This window comes from Heterodontus francisci, chromosome 10 (genome assembly GCF_036365525.1).
Source record: "Heterodontus francisci isolate sHetFra1 chromosome 10, sHetFra1.hap1, whole genome shotgun sequence".
Classification (NCBI taxonomy): Eukaryota; Metazoa; Chordata; class Chondrichthyes; order Heterodontiformes; family Heterodontidae; genus Heterodontus; species Heterodontus francisci.
The window spans coordinates 90,835,247-90,852,841 of record NC_090380.1 but is presented as its reverse complement, the minus strand read 5'-3'; the positions used below and the strand labels follow the sequence as shown (position 1 = coordinate 90,852,841).

Genomic DNA, 17,595 nt, shown 5'->3' with positions numbered 1-17,595 from the left:
GAGGTGAGGTGAGAGTAATTGCACTTGACATCAAGGCAGCATTTGTCCAAATATGACATCAAGGAGCCTTCGCAAAACTAGAGTCAATGGGAATCATGGGGGAACTGCTCCACTGGTTGGAGTCATAGCTAACGCAAAGAAAGATGGTTGTGGTTGTTGGAGGTCAATCATCTCAGTTCCAGGACATCACTGCAGGAGTTCCTCAGGGTAGTGTCCTAGGCCTAACCACCTTCAGCTGCTTCATCAATGACCTTACTTCAATCATAAGGTCAGAAGTGGGGATGTTCGCTGATGTTTGCACAATGTTCAGCACCATTCGCAACTCCTCAGATACTGAAGCAGTCCGTGTAGAAATGCAGCAAGACCTGGACAATATCCAGGCTTGGGCTGATAAGTGGCAAGTAACATTCACGCCAGACAAGTGCCAGGCAATGACCATCTCCAACAAGAGAGAATCTAACCATTTCCCCTTGACATTCAATGGCATTACGATCTCTGAATCCCCCACTATTAACATCCTGGGGATTACCATTGACCAGAAACTGAACTGCAGAAGCCATATAAATAACGTGTCTACAAGATTAGGTCAGTGGCTAGGAATCCTGCAGTGAGTAACTCATTTCCTGACTCCCCAATGCTTGTCCACCATCTACAAAGCAAAAGTCAGGAGTGTGATGGAATACTCTCCACTTGCCTGGATGGGTGCAGCTGCAACAACACTCAAGAAGCTCAACATCATCCAGGACAAAGCAGCCCGCTTGATTGGCATCCCATCCACAAACATTCACTCCCTCCACCACCGATGAACAGTGGCAGCAGTGTGTACCATCTACAAGCAACCATGCACCAAGGCTCCTTAGACAGCACCTTCCAAACCCGCGACCTCTACCACCTCAAAGGACAAGGGCAGCAAATGCATCGGAACACCACCACCTGCAAGTTCTCCTCCAAGCCACACAGCATCCTGACTTGGAACTATATCGCCATTCCTTCACTGTCGCTGGGTCAAAATCCTGGAACTTCCTTCTTAACAGCACTGTGGGTGTATCTACCCCACATGGATTACAGTGGTCAAGAAGGCAGCTCACCACCACCTTCTTAAGGGCAATTAGGGATGGGCAATAAATGCTGGCCTAGCCAGTGATGCCCACATCCAATGAATGAATACAAAAATGTGAGAGGGCAGATGGGGCTTCAATTTAACATCTCACTCAAACGGTGGCACCTCTGATACTACAGCACACCTTCAGAAACACAGTATCAGCCTAGATCATGTACTGAAGTCTCTGAAGGTGGGACTTGAACTGACTAACTTTGAACTCAGAGATAAGAGTACTTTTTTTCATTTTTCATGGGATGTGGGCATCGCTGGCCAGACCAGCATTTGTTGCCCATCCCTAATCGCCCTTGACAACTGAGTGGCTTGCTAGACCATTTTAGAGGGCAGTTAAGAGTCAACCACATTGCTGCACGTCTGGTGTCACATGTAGGCCAGACCAGGTAGGAAAACAGATTTCGTTCCCTGAAGGACATTAGTGAACCAGATGGGATTTTATGACAATCGATGTTAGTTTCATGGCTTTACTGAACAGAATTGTGACTGACAATAGCTGTACTCACAACAGATCAAATATGTTTGGGAGTAATCATAAATATATATTCATATTAAAACAGTGTATGCATAAAAGAAAAGCTTTAAAAAGTAAGATAATTGTATAAATCTTGAGAAACTCTTAAGTATTACGAATGGGAGGTGCTTTCTAATGTTTTGTCCAATGAAAATGACGAGTGAGGGCTATGTCTTGTCCAATCAGGAGTGAGCCCGGCCTGTGCGGGCGGAGTTGCTGATGTTCCGATCAATCAGCCCCAAACTTTAGAGTCCCAGCACCGAACAGGCGGAGGCGGCTGGTATTGTCTTTATGTTAATACTTTAACTCTCTCTTCGCCCCTCTCTGCAGCGCGCACTTATAAAGTGAGGATGCGTGAGACGAGCCCTGTCTGAGATTTAAGCAGCATTTTCCCCCCACTGTTCAATTCGAGCGATCGAAGAGTGGGGTCGGTCATGAGTTGTCTGGATGTTATGTATCATCAGTCTTATGGAGCACACCAGTATTTACCAGCAGCAGCCGCAGCAGCTTACACCGCAGCCTGTTACCATCACCACCACTCCCAGCAGGTAAGAAAACTGCCAGCTGGCCTGCCAAAGCCTGACTGACATCTGATTGAGAGAAATTGGGTAAAGGACGGGAGAGGGAGGAAAAAAGAGAGGCGAATTAACAGCTGCCTTGTAAACTGGCTGAGAGTCAGCTGTCAAATTCCGCTGTGGTTTCTTCATTCCGTTTGACAACACATGACGCGATCTCTTGGATATGTCTGACAAGCTTGCTCTGAAATTCTCGGCATAGCAGCCCGTGGTCCGAGGGGTGTGTTCACCCAAAGTTTTAGTCGTCAGTCCAAAAGCACTCTCAGAAATGGAAAATTAACTGATCTGATTCCTGGATATATTATTATAGAGAGAAATAGAAATAGTGTTCGTTTATTTCTTGCATGCAAAATTACCAGGATAAAACAGCCCACATGGTTTATATTTAATACATTTTCCACATGATCAAAGGGTCAATTTTTTAAAAAGTTTAACTTTGCAGATATTTTTATGACAGCATCATTTGGTAGAACACGTTAGAAACGACAAAGAGCTGCATGAAGCTTATTAAGCAATTTCACTAACTCAGTGCAGTACAAAGTTGCAACTGAATAACATTGGAAATGCACCCCCTAATTAATATCTGTCATTCTTTTGCACCCTGACAACTACATTCATAATGATGTTGACATCAGTTGTTTTTGAAGAGGCCTTTGAATCACTTTCACAACATGGGACAACTATTAAATCAGTCAACAACTGTACCTGTCGAAACAAATACAACAATAACCCAATTTGAATAACCCACGAATAACCGAAACTGGTATTGTTAAACGTGTAACTTGCTGCAGTGCAAAAGTGATTTGGATAATGCCAGGCTTCGCTGTATATAAATGCCACGCTAAACTTATTCAAGATGTGAATAGCAGACACGCTGGACCACAGCAATAAGCCGTGGGAAAGCGACATTTTCAAGAGATTGATATTGGATATTATGGGAAATGATATTCTAACAACAATGAGCAGAAAAAAACATTGCCTTGGAAATGGAGGGAGGATTTGGAATCCTGGAGGGCTGGCGGTTTTCCTTCATTTAAGGGACCCGGTACGAATTTCTCATGAAATCATATACTGCACTCGCAATGCCGAGCTAAAGGAGTATTTAATAGACCTGTATTATCATAACTTGGTTTGTTGTGTACTCTAGTATATTTCTAATAATAAATCATATTTAACATTAACGATATAAAATTATTCAGATAATACTCCGTTCAGCAAGTGTTCCACAGATCAATGACATATATATCTGAAGAAGGGTCACTGACCTGAAACGTTAACTCTGCTTCTCTTTCCACAGATGCTGCCAGACCTGCTGAGCATTTCCAGCATTTCTTGTTTTTATTTCAGATTTCCAGCATCTGCAGTATTTTGCTTTTATTTCAATGGCATATATGTTGGGATTGAGAAGTTAATTATTAAATATTGAGTACTGCATATTTAACGGACTTGCTGTGTCTGTCTGTAATTTTTACACAAAATCTATAGGAAGTTCAAGTTCTGAAGCTTGCCATTAAAGTAAAGCAAATGTTTTCTATAATGAGTGTTGTGTCCTGTACTTCTAGAAATGGGACAGTCCTTTTCTTGCCGTGGAAGAGCTTTGGAATGAGGGATTTGTGCTTAGGTATTGCTGCTCTTGTCGGGGTGAAGTTGTATCTGAATTGTTGCTTGCTCCTATGTCTCTGCAGCAGAAGTTAGCCTTGTACAGCAAGATGCAGGAGTCCATGGAGAGCAACTCGCAAAGTAAAGAGAGCGAAAAGGAGCAGCCTCCTGAGGCCGAGTACATCAGTTCTAGATGTGTGTTGCTCACCTACTTCCAGGGGGATATTGGCACCGTGGTAGACGAACATTTCAGCAGAGCCCTCAGCCAGTCCAGCAACTTCCAGGCCGACAACCCGAGCTCAAAGCCCCAGGCTTCTTCCAGCTCCGTGTGGAAAGGTAGGGAAAGCGCCAACACCGCGACTGTGATGAACACTACTTCGCTTATTTTGGAGGCTTTTGGTAAATAATTTTCTAAATCCACTCTTTGTGTGAAGAAATACCGAGGGATTTTACGGTAGGAGATGGAACTAAATGAGGAGTTTGACCTAGACTACTCAACTGTAAGGGAGGGGAATTTCATTTGGACTTAATTTTAAGAAAAAATGTTACTGTTATAATTGGAGTATGTCATCCAGGGCAATATTTGACCATTTCACTCACCCCGATCCAGTGTACGGCAAAGTCGTTATTTTATGCTTAAGTTCAGCCATAATCATTTTGAACGGCTGTATGGTTTACTCCTGCTGCTTTTTCTTGTGTTACACTCATCAGGTTTTATTGACCAATTTAATACATCTTGCAAACAATGATAAAGGATATTACATGGACGAAATGGAATTGTGCATATCCCATATTCCAAATATAAGCGAGCGAGCGTTAGTTGGAAGGTCGGATACTTTGGAAAAACATTGCACTTTTGCCGTTGTTTGCTCGCCTGTAATATGATGCACACAGCTGGCGTTTTCACTGAGTTTTATTTAGCAGAGATACACTGTAATCTGCAAACCTGCTACAGACCAACATATACTGACGTCTTTTAACCACACAGCTCCCTTATCTTTCTGCTAAACTTTACTCAGCCATTTTACAGTACTCTTTATTTTCTTGCATCTTTGTGGCGACGCATTTGTACTCAACAGATGACAAAATTAACGACCGGTAAGCCGCGTACGAACTGCATCGACTGCGAATTCCCGACGACTACTCAATCACCAAGTCCGATCGATTTAGTTTTAATAAGCTTAATGAGTTTAGAAAGTTTGTCTCTTTACATTTTTAATGTTTTCATTTTATAACAAGATGACAGTGAAGGCAAAATGGGGAAAACTGTCCGAAACATACAAATTAAAAGAAAACATACCGCGGAGAAAGGCTCCTAATCCGTTTACTAATGGTTCCTAAAGATTTCAGATCAGGCTAAGATCCGGCACCCAAGCAGGTTCAAGCCGTGCAAGAGATGTCGTTTTATTGCAGTGTCTATTAGACAACAATAGATGCTGTTTTCCTTAGGGTTCAGTTGAGTGACCCATTTGTAGAGATGCTCAGAGGTAAAGAGATTCACAGTAGTTTGTGTCAACTTCGATTTGCTTGGGAATCCAGTTGCATTAAATAACTTTTTCGCCTTCTTAAAGCATCTTTTTTGGTTAGCCGTGCTTGTGAAGGTTGATGTTGGATATAGCTCTGAGCACCTGCTAGCTCTTGCATAATAGTATTGCAAACTATCTGCCATTCAATTTATCCTGCTGGAAGACTTTGCAGTCACTTTATAAATCTATTGATATGTTATATGTGTAAAGCAGCATGTTGCAAAGAAAATTCAAAGCATCTAGCAAATTTTAATTTCTTTTTTTTTTCTTTTCAGAAGGATCACCATTTCCTACAAATCGGAAGAACAATTTCCCTGCTTCTTTCTGGAGCAGCAGTTATCAAGCCCCAGCACCACTGAGTCTGAGTGGGAGTCACTCTGATGTCTCCGCTGCAACTGGTGGTATGTTTCATTCCCCAGATCCCATGGCTTGGCCTGGACATGGACTACACCAGGCCAGCGCTCCCCCATCAAATGCTGAGCCATGGCCCTACACATTGGCATCACAAGGGAGTTCCAGCTACCCACTTGTGCATGAGGTTTACCCACATATGCACCACCCACATGCCCACACCCACCATCATAGTCCACATCTAGACCCACGTTATGGGTCATTGTTGGTACCATCAGTGAGGGCAGCTAGGATTACCACAGCACCGGGTGAGATCACAAAGACTGACCCTACTGCTCCTGTTGCTGGTTCCTCATGGACTGGAGCCTTTCACGGAACTCTTGATATGGCACAAGCAGTAAACTTTGATACAGGTAAGAAGGAAATCTTTTCCTCAAAACTCTTAGTTCGAGGATATATTGGTAATGCTTTTATCTGTTAAGATTTCCATACAGTGCTATTTCAACTAAGTATATTACCCTTCATCAACGTCCTGATGGAACATTAAAAAAACTAATGCATAAATTTACAGACATTGAATTTAATTATAAAAAGGCATTTACCTAACTATTCTCACAGTGTAGCATAACACATAATTCAGGTTGGAATTAACTAATTATGAACTATGGAAGTTTACAGCACCTAAAGAGATTATTCAGTCCAACGTGTTTATCACTGGCATTTTTGTAGAGCAATCCAAAACTAATCCTATCCCCCTACTGTCTCTCTATAGCCTTGTATCTTCCTTCCTTTCAAACATTATCTGAATTTTCCTTAGAAGATGCCACAGTCTCTGCCTCAGCTACTCTTGAAAAAAGTCACCATCTCTAACACCCAGAGATGTCACTGCCCCAACATCCGGAACCTTCGCTGTCTGCAATACCCAGAGCCCTCATTCTCTCCAATACCCCGAGCCCTCACCGTCTCCAATAACCGGAGTCCTCACTATCTCCCATAACCGGAGTCCTCACTATCTCCCATAACCGGAGTCCTCACTATCTCCCATAACCGGAGTCCTCACTATCTCCCATAACCGGAGCCCTCAACGTCTCCAATAACTGGAGTATTCACCGTCTCCAATAACTGGAGACCTCACTGTCTCCAGTACCCAGAGCCCTCACTATCTCCCAAACCCGGAGACTTCACTGTCTCCCATACCCGGAGACTTCACTGTCTCCCATACCCGGAGACTTCACTGTCTCCAATACCTGGAGCCCATCACTGTCTCCAATACCCAGAGCCCTCACTGTCTCCAATACCCAGAGCCCTCACTGTCTGCAATAACAGGAGTCCTCACTGTCTCCAATACCCGGAGCCCTCACTGTCTCCAATACCTGGAGTCCTCACTGTCTGCAATACCAGGAGCCCTCACTGTCTCCAATACCTGGAGCCCTCACTGTCTGCAATACCAGGAGCCCTCACTGTCTCCAATACCTGGAGCCCTCACTGTCTCCAATACCTGGAGTCCTCACTGTCTGCAATACCAGGAGCCCTCACTGTCTCCAATACCCGAAGCTCTCACTGTCTGCAATACCAGGAGCCCTCACTGTCTCCAATACCCGGAGCCCTCACTGTCTCCAATACCCGGAGCCCTCACTGTCTCCAATACCCAGAGCCCTCACTGTCTCCATATACCCGGAGCCCTCACTGTCTCCATATACCCGTAGCCCTCACTGTCTTCAATACCCGGAGCCCTCACTGTCTCCAATACCCGAAACCCTCACTGTCTCCAATACCCGGAGCCCTCACTGTCTCCAATACCCGGAGCCCTCACTGTCTCCAATACCCAGAGCCCTCACTGTCTCCAATACCTGGAGCCCTCACTGTCTGCAATACCCGGAGCCCTTATTGTCTCCAATACGCGGAGCTCTCATTGTCTCCAATAACCGGAGTCCTCACCGTCTCCCATACCCGGAGCTCTCACTGTCTCCCATACCTGGACCTCTCACTATCTCCAATACCCGGAGCCCTCACAATACCAGGCATTGTCTAAGTATATTAAGGGCAAGAGGATAACCAGGGAAAGAGTAGGGCCCATTAAAGACCAAAATAGCAATCTGTGTGTGGAGCCGGAGGATGTAGGTGAGGTTTTAAATGATTACTTTGCATCTGTGTTCACTATGGAGAAGGATGATGTAGGTGTAGAGATCAGGGAGGGAGATTGTGATATGCTTGAACAAATTGGCATGGAAAGGGAGGAGGTATTATAGGTTTTAGCGGGCTTAAAAGTGGATTAATCCCCAGGCCCAGATGTGATGTATCCCAGGCTGCTATGTGAGGCAAGGGAGGAGATTGTAGCAGCTCTGACACAAATTTTCAAATGCTCTCTGGCCACAGGAGAGGTACCAGAGGACTGGAGGACAGCAAATGTGGTACAATTATTCAAGAAGGGTAGCAGGTATAAACCAGGTAAGTACAGGCCAGTGAGTCTAACACCAGTGGGAGGGAAACTATTGGAAAAAACTCTTAGGAGCAGGATTAATCTCCACTTGGAGAGGCAGGGATTAGTCAACAATAGTCAGCATGGCTTTGTCAGGGGGAGATCATGTCGAACAAATCTGATTGAATTTTTCGAGGAGGTGACTCGGTGTGTGGACGAGGGTAAAGCAGTTGATGTAGTCTAGATGGACTACAGTAAGGCTTTTGATAAGGTCCCGCATGGGAGATTGGTCAAGAAGGTAAGAACCCATGGGATCCAGGGCAATTTGACAAATTGGATCCAAATTGGCTTAGTGGCAGGAGGCAGAGGGTGATGGTCGAGGGTTGTTTTTGCGATCAGAAGCCTGTGACCAGTGGTGTACCACAGAGATCAGTGCTGGGACCCTTGCTGTTTTTAGTGTACATTAATGATTTAGACGTGAAAATAGGAGGTATGATCAGTAAGTTCGCAGATGACATGGAAATTGGTGGTGTTGTAAATGGTGAGGAGGAAAGCCTTAGATTACAGGATGATATAGATGGGCTGGTTAGATGGGTGGAGCAGTGGCAAATGGAATTTAATCCTGAGAAGTGTGAGGTGATGCATTTTGGGAAGATTAAAAGGCAAGGGAATATGCAATGGATGGTAGGACCCTAGGAAGTACAGAGGGTCAGAGGGATCTTGGTGTACTTGTCCATAGATCATTGAAGGCTGCCACACAGGTAGATAAGGTGGTTAGGAAGGCATATGGGATATTTTCCTTTATTAGCCGAGGCATAGAATATAAGAGCAGGGAGCTTATGATGGAGCTGTATAAAACAATAGTTGGGCCACAGCTGGAGTACTGTGTACAGTTCTAGTCGCCACACTATAGGAAGGATGTGATTGCACTGGAGAGGGTACAGAGGAGATTCATCAGGATGTTGCCTGAACTGCAGCATTTCAGCTATGAAGAGAGACTGGATAGGCTAGGGTTTTCCATAGAGCAGAGAAGGCTGAGGGGGGACCTGATTGAGGTATACACAATTACGAGCGGCATAGATAGGGTAGATAAAAAGAAAATTTTTCACTTAACGGAGGTGTCAATAACCAGGGGGCATAGATTTAAGGTAAGGGGCAGAAGGTTTAGAGGGGATTTGAGGACAAATCTTTTCACCCAGAGGATGGTTAGAATCTGGAACACACTGCCTGAAGAGGTGGTGGAGGCAGGAACCATCACAACATTTAAGAAGTAATTAGATGAGCACTTGAAATACCACAGCAAACAAGGCTACGGGTCAAGTGCTGGAAAATGGGATTAGAAGAGATAGGCTTGATGGTTGGCCTGGACACGGTGGGCCGAAGGGCCTGTTTCTGTGCTGTCTAACTCTATGACTCTAAGGCTCTATGAGACTCCAATATCCCGAGCCCTCACTGTCTCCAATACCTGGAGCCCTCCCGTCTCTCAAACCAGGAGCCCTCACTGTCTCCCATACCTGGGGCCCATACTGTCTCCAATAACAGGAGCCCGCACTGTCTCCAATCCCCGGAGCCCTCACTCTCTCCAATATCCGGAACTCTCACTGTCTCCTGTACCTGGAATCCTCACTGTCTCCCAAACCAGGAGCCCTGATTGTCTCCCATATCCTGAGGCCTCACTGTCTCCAATAACAGGAGCCCTCACTTTCTCCAATACCAGGAGTTCTCACTGTCTCCCACACTCGGAGCCCTCACTGACTCCCATACCCGGAGTTCTCACTGTCTCCCATACCCGGAGTTCTCACTGTCTCCCACACTCGGAGCCCTCAGTGTCTCCCATACCCGGAGCCCTCAGTGTCTCCCATACCCGGAGCCCTCACTGTCTCCCATACCCGGAGCCCTCACGGTCTCCCATACCAGGAGCCCTCACTGTCTCCAGTACCCGGAGCCCTCACTGTCTCCCATTCCCGGAGCCCTCACAGTCTCCCATACCCAGAGCTCTCACTGACTCCAATACCCGGAGCCCTCACTTTCTCCAATACCCAGAGCCCTCGCTGTCTCCAAAATCCTGGAGCCCTCACTGTCTCCAATAAGAGTATTCACTTTCTCCAGGAGCCAGACCCATCACTGTCTCCAATAGAGCCCTTACTGTCTGCAATAACAGGAGCCTCACTTTCTCCTGGAGCCAGAGCTCTCACTGTCTCCAATACACTGAGCCCTCAATCTGTCCAATACCCAGAGCCCTCACTGTCTCCAATAACAGGAGCCCTCGCTGTCTCCAATAACAGGAGCCCGCGCTGTCTCCAATAACAGGAGCCCTCTGTCTCAAATACACCGCAGCCTCATTGTCAGCATTGCCCAGAGCCCTCACTGTCTCCAATATCTGGAGCACTCACTGTCTCCAATAACAGGAGCCCTCGCTGTCTGCAATAACAGGGGCCCTCACTTTATCGAGGAGCCAGAGCCCTCACTGTCTCCCATAACTAGAGCCCTCACTCTCTCCAGTGCCCAGAGCCCTCACTGTCCCTAACAACAGGAGCCCTCGCTGTCTCCAATAACAGGAACCCTCGCTGTCTCCAATAACAGGAACCCTCGCTGTCTCCAATAACAGGAGCCCTCATTGTCTCCAATAACAGGAACCCTCAGTGTCTCAAATACACGGTGCCCTCATTATCTCCAATAACAGTAGCCCTCGCTGTCTCCAATAACAGTAGCCCTCACTGGCTCCAATAACAGTAGCCCTCACTGGCTCCAATAACAGGAGCCCTCGCTGTCTCCAATAACAGGAGCCCTCGCTGTCTCCAATAACAGAAACCCTCATTATCTCCAATACCAGGAACCCTCAGTGTTTCAAATACACGGCGCCCTCACTGTCTCCAATAACAGTAGCCCTCGCTGTCTCCAATAACAGTAGCCCTCACTGGCTCCAATAACAGGAACCCTCACTGTCTCAAATACACAGAGCCCTCACTGTCTCCAATGCCCAGAGCCTCACTGCCTCCCATACTCGTAGTCCTCATTCTCTCCAATGCCTGGAGCCCTCAATGTCTCCAATAAGAGGAGCCCTCACTTTCTCCCGGAGCCAGAGCCCTCACTGTCTCCCGTACACGGAGCCCTCACTGTCTCCCATACACGGAGCCCTCACTGTCTCCCATACCAGGAGTCCTCACTGTCATAGAGTCATAGAGTCATGCAGCATAGAAACAGGCCCTTCGACCCAACGCGTCCATACCGACCATAATGCCTATCTATACTAATCGCACCTGTCCAGATGCCTCTTAAATGTCGCTACTGTTCCTGCCTCCACCACCTCCTCTGACAGCTCATTCCAGATACCCACTATCCTTTGTGTGAAAAATTTATCCCTTTGATCCCCTTTAAACCTCCTCCCTCTCACCTTAAATCTATGCCGTCTAGTTTTAGTCACCCCTACCATAGGAAACAGTCTCTGGCTATCTACCCTATCTATGCCTCTCATAATTTAATATACCTCCATCATGTACCCTCTCAGCCTCCTTGGCTCCAGGGAAAACAGACCCAGCCTATCCAATCTCTCTTTATAACTCAAGCCCTCCAAACCAGGCAACATCCTTGTGAATCTTTTCTGCATCCTCTCTAGCTTAATCTTTCCTGTAGTGCGGCGACCAGAACTGCACGCAGTACTCCAAATGCGGCTTAACCAACGTTATGTACAACTGTAACATGACGTCCCAACTCTTGTACTCAATGCCTCAGCCGATGAAGGCAAGCATGCCATACGCCTTCTTCACCACCCTGTCTACCTGTGTTGCCACTTTCAGGGAACTATGTACTTGCACCCCAAGGTCTCTCTGCTCAACAACACTCCCCAAGGCCCTGCCATTCACTGTATATGTCCTGCCCTGGTTTAACTTCCCAAAATGCATCACTTCACACATGTCTGCGTTAAATTCCATTTGCCACTCCCTTGCCCACTTTCCCAATTGATCTATATCCTGTCGTAACCTTAGACAACCTTCTTCACTATCCACTATACCGCCAATTTTGGTGTAATCTGCAAACTTACTAATCATGCCCTTTACATTCACATCCAAGTCATTAATATATATGACAAGCAACAGAGGGCCCAGCACCAATCCCTGCAGCACACCACTGGTCACCGGCCTCCAATCTGAAAAACAACCCTCCATTACCTCCCTCTGCCTCCTATCACCAAGCCAATTTTGTATCCAATTTGCTAGCTCACCCTGGATCCCATGTGTTCGAACCTTCTGGACCAGCCTACCATGCGGGACCTTGTAAAGGCCTTGCTAAAGTCCATGTACCATTGCCCTGCCCTCGTCAATCCTCTTGGTCATCTCCTCGAAAAACTCAATCAAATTCGTGAGACATGATTTCCCATGCACAAAGCCATGCTGACTATCCCTAATCAGACCATGCCTTTCCAGATGCATATAAATCCTGTCTCTCAGAATCCCTTCCAATAACTTTCCCACCGCTGATGTAAGGCTCATCGGCCTGTAGTTCCCTGGCTTATTCCTGCTGTCCTTCTTAAATAAAGGCACAACATTAGCTATCCTCCAATCTTCCAGTACCTCACCTGTGGCTAACGATGATACAAAAATCTCTGCCAGGACCCCAGCAATCTCCTCCATTGCTTCCCAGAGTATCCTAGGATACACCTGGTCAGGCCCTGGGTATTTATCCACCTTAATGTGCTTCAAAACCTCCAACACCTCCTCCTTTGTAATGTTGATATGCTCCAGGATATCGGTGTTCCGTCCCTTGAACTCATTAGCTTCCATGACCTTCTCCACAGTAAATACGGACGAGAAATATTCATTTAGGATTTTTTTTTTGAATGAGTTGGATGATACACTTAGTACTTTTGTCTGAAGATGATTGCAAATGCTTCAGCCTTTTCTTTTGCACTAATGTGTGCAAATGGGGATGGGAATGGGGATATTTTTAATCTTGCTAGAGGTGCACCTACACCTATAACCATTGCTAAAGCTGTTCAATCAAACCCGGTTTTTGTAACTCGGTACTACAACATGAAGTACATTTCACCACTTAGCCATCAGGTGGGAAATGACTGCTATCCCAAGGCTTTCTTAAAATCATAGGGACAGAAGGTACCTTGTGGAGCACATTCCCAAGCACATGGCTAGCTTTATCCATGCCAGGTCTATTGGAAAAGCAGCAGGAGCCCTCGCTGTCACCAATAGCAGGAACCCTCACTGTCTCAAATACACGGCGTCCTCACTGTCTCCAAAACACGGAGCCCTCACTGTCTCCAATAACAGGAAGCTTCACTTTCTCTAACATCCGGAGTCCTCACTGTCTCCAATACCCGAAACCCTCACTGTCTCCAATACCCAGAGCCCTCACTGTCTGTTATACCCGGAGCCCTCACTGTCTCCAATACCCAGAGCCCTCACTGTCTGTTATACCCAGAGCCCTCACTGTCTCCAATACCCGGAGCCCTCACTGTCTCCAATACCCGAAACCCTCACTGTCTCCAATACCCAGAGCCCTCACTGTCTCCAATACCCGAAACCCTCACTGTCTCCAATACCCAGAGCCCTCACTGTCTCAAATACCTGGAGCCCTCACTGTCTTTTATACCCGGAGCCCTCACGGTCTCCAATACCCAGAGCCCTCACTGTCTCCAATACCCAGAGCCCTCACTGTCTCCAATACCCAGAGCCCTCACTGTCTCCCATACCCGGAACCCTCACTGTCTCCCATACCTGGAGCCCTCACTGTCTTTTATACCCGGAGCCCTCACGGTCTCCCATACCCGGAGCCCTCACTGTCTCCAATACCCGAAGCCCTCACCATCTCCCATACCCGGAGCCCTCACTGTCTCCCATACCCGGAGCCCTCACCGTCTCCCATACCCGGAGCCCTCACCATCTCCCATACCCGGAGCCCTCACCGTCTCCCATACCCGGAGCCCTCACTGTCTTTTATACCCGGAGCCCTCACTGTCTCCCATACCCGGAGCCCTCATATCTCCCACACTCGGAGCCCTCACTGTCTCCCAGACCTGGAGCCCTCAGTGTCTCCCATACCCGGAGTCCTCACTGTCTCCCACACTCGGCACGCTCATTGTCTCCAATACCCGGACCCCTCACTGTCTGTTATACCCTGAGACCTCACTGTCTCCCATACCCGGAGCCCTCACTGTCTCCAATAACAGGAGCCCTCACTATCTCCAATAATAGCAACCCTCACTGTCTCCCATACCCGGAGCTCTCACTGTCTCCAATACCTGGTGCCGTCAATGTCTCCAATAGCCGGAGCCCGCACAGTCTCCAGTAACAGGAACCCTCACTGTCTACAATAACAGAAGCCCTCACTTTCATGAGGAACCAGAGCCGTCACTGCCTCCCATACCCAGAGCCCTCACTTCCTCCAATGCCCGGAGCCCTCACTGTCCCCAATAACAGGGGCCCTCACTGTCTCCAATAACAGGAGCCCTCACTGTCTCCAATAACAGGAGCCCTCACTGTCTCCAATACACGGAGCCCTCATTGTCTCCAATACCCGGAGCTCTCATTGTCTCCAATAACAGGAGCCCTCAATGTCTCCCATACCCAGAGCCCTCACCACCTCCTGTTCCCAGAGCCCTCACTGTCTCCCATACCCGGTGGTTTGTGGAAGCTCAATCATTCAATATGTTCAAGACAGAAATCAATAGATTTCTGAATACTAATGACATTGAGGGATATGGGGATAATGAAAATATGGCTTAGAGGTAGATTATCGGCCATGATCTGTTGGCCTACTCCTGCTCCTATTTCCTATGATGCCATCCTTTCCATCAAGGAAGTGGTGGGCTCCTCCATCAGCAAACCTGTGGACCTGAAATCTCAGCTTCCATTATAACACAAGCAGCTTCCATCAAAATTCTGAGTGCTGCATTGGTAGCTTAAACTGAAGTCATGCAAGGTCAGCTCGCTATCACAGCAAACTCAGACTGCTGCCATCAAGGCTGTGCCTTCCACTGTGCAGTTTGCCTTGCATGGTGTTACAGCAGTTCAACAAACTGTGAAGGAACTGTCTGGAAACTATGAGAGCTATTGATCCAAATTTCCTGCCTATTATTTTCAGGAAAGGGTATAAAAGAAAATTGTAAAAAAAGAATCTTCAACTACTGCTGGTAAAAAAAATGTCTAAGTGCTATTCAAAGAGGAAAGGTGGACATCAAACAGGAATTAACAGAATTTAGAGGAGAAGGAACAAAGAGTTTTTCTGGAGGTTTTTAAAGGCAGGAAGAAGCTAATGAGGCAGAATGGTTTTGGAAAAGCATTCCAAAAGCAAAAGGTATGGTAGCTGAAAATTAAGATTAAAACCTAAATATAAATATTGTTTGTAAACCAATCCATTAAGTTTTACACTCAAAAGTATTACATAAGTGATTTATAATGACAATTTACATATAACAACAAAATTGGAAAAAACATTAATAAAAGCAATTGAGTTGCTTATACTATATGCAGTGTAGTATCTGACAGTATTCCTAATAATTTAACAAGGAATTTATTTAAATCGTTCAAATAAAAGTCCCTCTTGTTAGCTCTCCTCATGGCATGTTCCTTTATCAAGCTGAGGAGATGGATGATGTGTTCCAGGGCAGTGCCTGTACCACTCTTCAGCTGGTTGCTTTGAGGCGGAACAACGCATTCTAAGTGCTCTCCTACATCCTTTGAAGCAACAGCTTGCTTAAAAAAAACACATCATAGATAAATTCTTGCCTTTTTGCATTCTTTAATAAACTTCTTTTATCACTTTTGCCAGATATTTATTCTGTTGTTATTTGGCAATCTGTGGATATATACTGCAGAAAGGAACTTTAAAGAAAATCATGAAATCATCTGTAAAGCTGGAATCTCCCTTCTAGTGGTTTTTTGCATCATATGGGCTATCCAAATTACAAGATTTCCGGATTTAATCCTTTCCAAACATAATAAAATACAATATTATCTTCCTCTTTTGTTACAGTAGAGAGTATTGTTCATTGACCCTTTCCTATCCCATGAAAATTCAAAGGTATCAGGATTAATTTGAGTATAATTTCAAATATTTCCCTCTTTGTCTAAAAAGAGTGATGATAACTTTAAGATCATTGCCGATAAAGTGGAAAACTATATTTCGAAGCTAGTTTTACTACATAGTTACATGTTCAATTCTTTTAATCGGGTTTCTGCATCAAGAGAAAAGCTAAGAGCCCAATTGGTTCTAAATCAACTTTGTTTAGCCTTGGTTCTACAAGCTTGTAAATTAAATGTCTCCATTTCATTTTGATTTCAGCCCTTTGGTACGGTGGATCTCTCACAGGCTGATGACAAAAATACATCTCTGCAATCCGATGGAATGAAATTGATGATCCAGAGTATTTGCTTTTGACCAATTATCTTCAAGAATTGTTATCATGGAAAATAAAGGGGATTTTATGTGAGTCTACTCTGAATAAGCTGGCAAAAAGTTTGAGAGGAAATTAAAAGTAAATTTGTAGAATCTATGAGGATCTAAGAGTGATGAAGTGAATCAATAATTATTGTTGCAGAGACATAACAGGGCTACCTATTTTCAGCATCCAGCAATGGGTTTCATAGCCTAGTTTATGTAGAATTTGACGGCTTTAGAGGACCATTCGCACAACTTGTTGGGTGAAGATCTGCTTCAACTAAATTTTATGAGGGTAAAGCACTGGGTGGAAAATTGTATTAGGCACAACAGAAAATTCATTTATTTTTGTGGTTAAAAAAGTATGTGAAGCATTGGATTTTTTTTATAACTGTCTATTACTGTGATCTTGTTGAAAATGTAATGTGACTCTACCAGGGATTTCTGCATTTTTTCTTGATTTCTTACTTATTTAAGTATAGTTAACCATTTGTGGACTGCAGTAGCACTTTCACCATGTTCTAAAATAATACAGGTTTAAAGTCCTTTCATTTCATTTCGTCTATTATAGGAGCATGCACAATGGTTCTACATTTTGTTGACATTCAGCATATGGGTTTTTCATTTTTGTTAAATTGTAAAAAAGAAAAATTGTAAAAAAAAAGAAATGATGGAAAACGTAATTCTCTGGAATTAACATAGCATTTTAGTGAAACCAAAGAGACAAAAGGAGGCAATTTTTTATACAAAAAGCGTTGCCCATGTTTAGGACACAAGTGACTTTTCGTCAATATGCAACAAGGATTTTTTTTTTAAGTTAAATGGTTGATAATTCTAAAAAAAAGTTGATACATTTGGCATTCATTGTTATCATTTTATGGCATCCACAAGAAAGAAAACGTAAAACAAACACATTGTGCCACCTTTTAGATGGCAATAGAACTTTTAATCCGTTTAGTGTATTCCTTATTTTATGCCTTTAAGTATTCAATCATAAGTTTCATTTTGGCCTAGTTGTACATTTTTCCTGTAAGCAATTAAAAAAAAACACTGCCCACTGAGGTGCCAAGTTTGAGAGCTATACCAAATATCCTATAGGAAGCTGA

The 17,595-nt window shown here is 45.0% G+C and overlaps 1 protein-coding gene across 1 annotated transcript; it reads left to right on the top strand.

The window, feature by feature from the left end:
• The first annotated feature begins 2,030 nt into the window (after positions 1–2,030).
• Positions 2,031–16,479, top strand: vgll3 (vestigial-like family member 3). The gene is made up of 4 exons (XM_068040006.1): positions 2,031–2,176; positions 3,889–4,138; positions 5,604–6,092; positions 16,394–16,479. The coding sequence occupies exons 1-4, from the start codon at positions 2,063–2,065 to the stop codon at positions 16,423–16,425; spliced, it is 885 nt and encodes a 294-aa protein (XP_067896107.1). The 5' UTR covers positions 2,031–2,062; the 3' UTR covers positions 16,426–16,479.
• Positions 16,480–17,595: the final 1,116 nt, after the last annotated feature.

Coding starts and splice junctions, on each gene's coding strand:
- vgll3 (XM_068040006.1), top strand. CDS start 2,063: ATGAGTTGTCTGGATGTTATGTATCATCAGTCTTATGGAGCACACCAG. Junction 2,177..3,888: donor ATCACCACCACTCCCAGCAG/GTAAGAAAACTG, acceptor ATGTCTCTGCAG/CAGAAGTTAGCCTTGTACAG. Junction 6,093..16,393: donor AGCAGTAAACTTTGATACAG/GTAAGAAGGAAA, acceptor TTTTGATTTCAG/CCCTTTGGTACGGTGGATCT.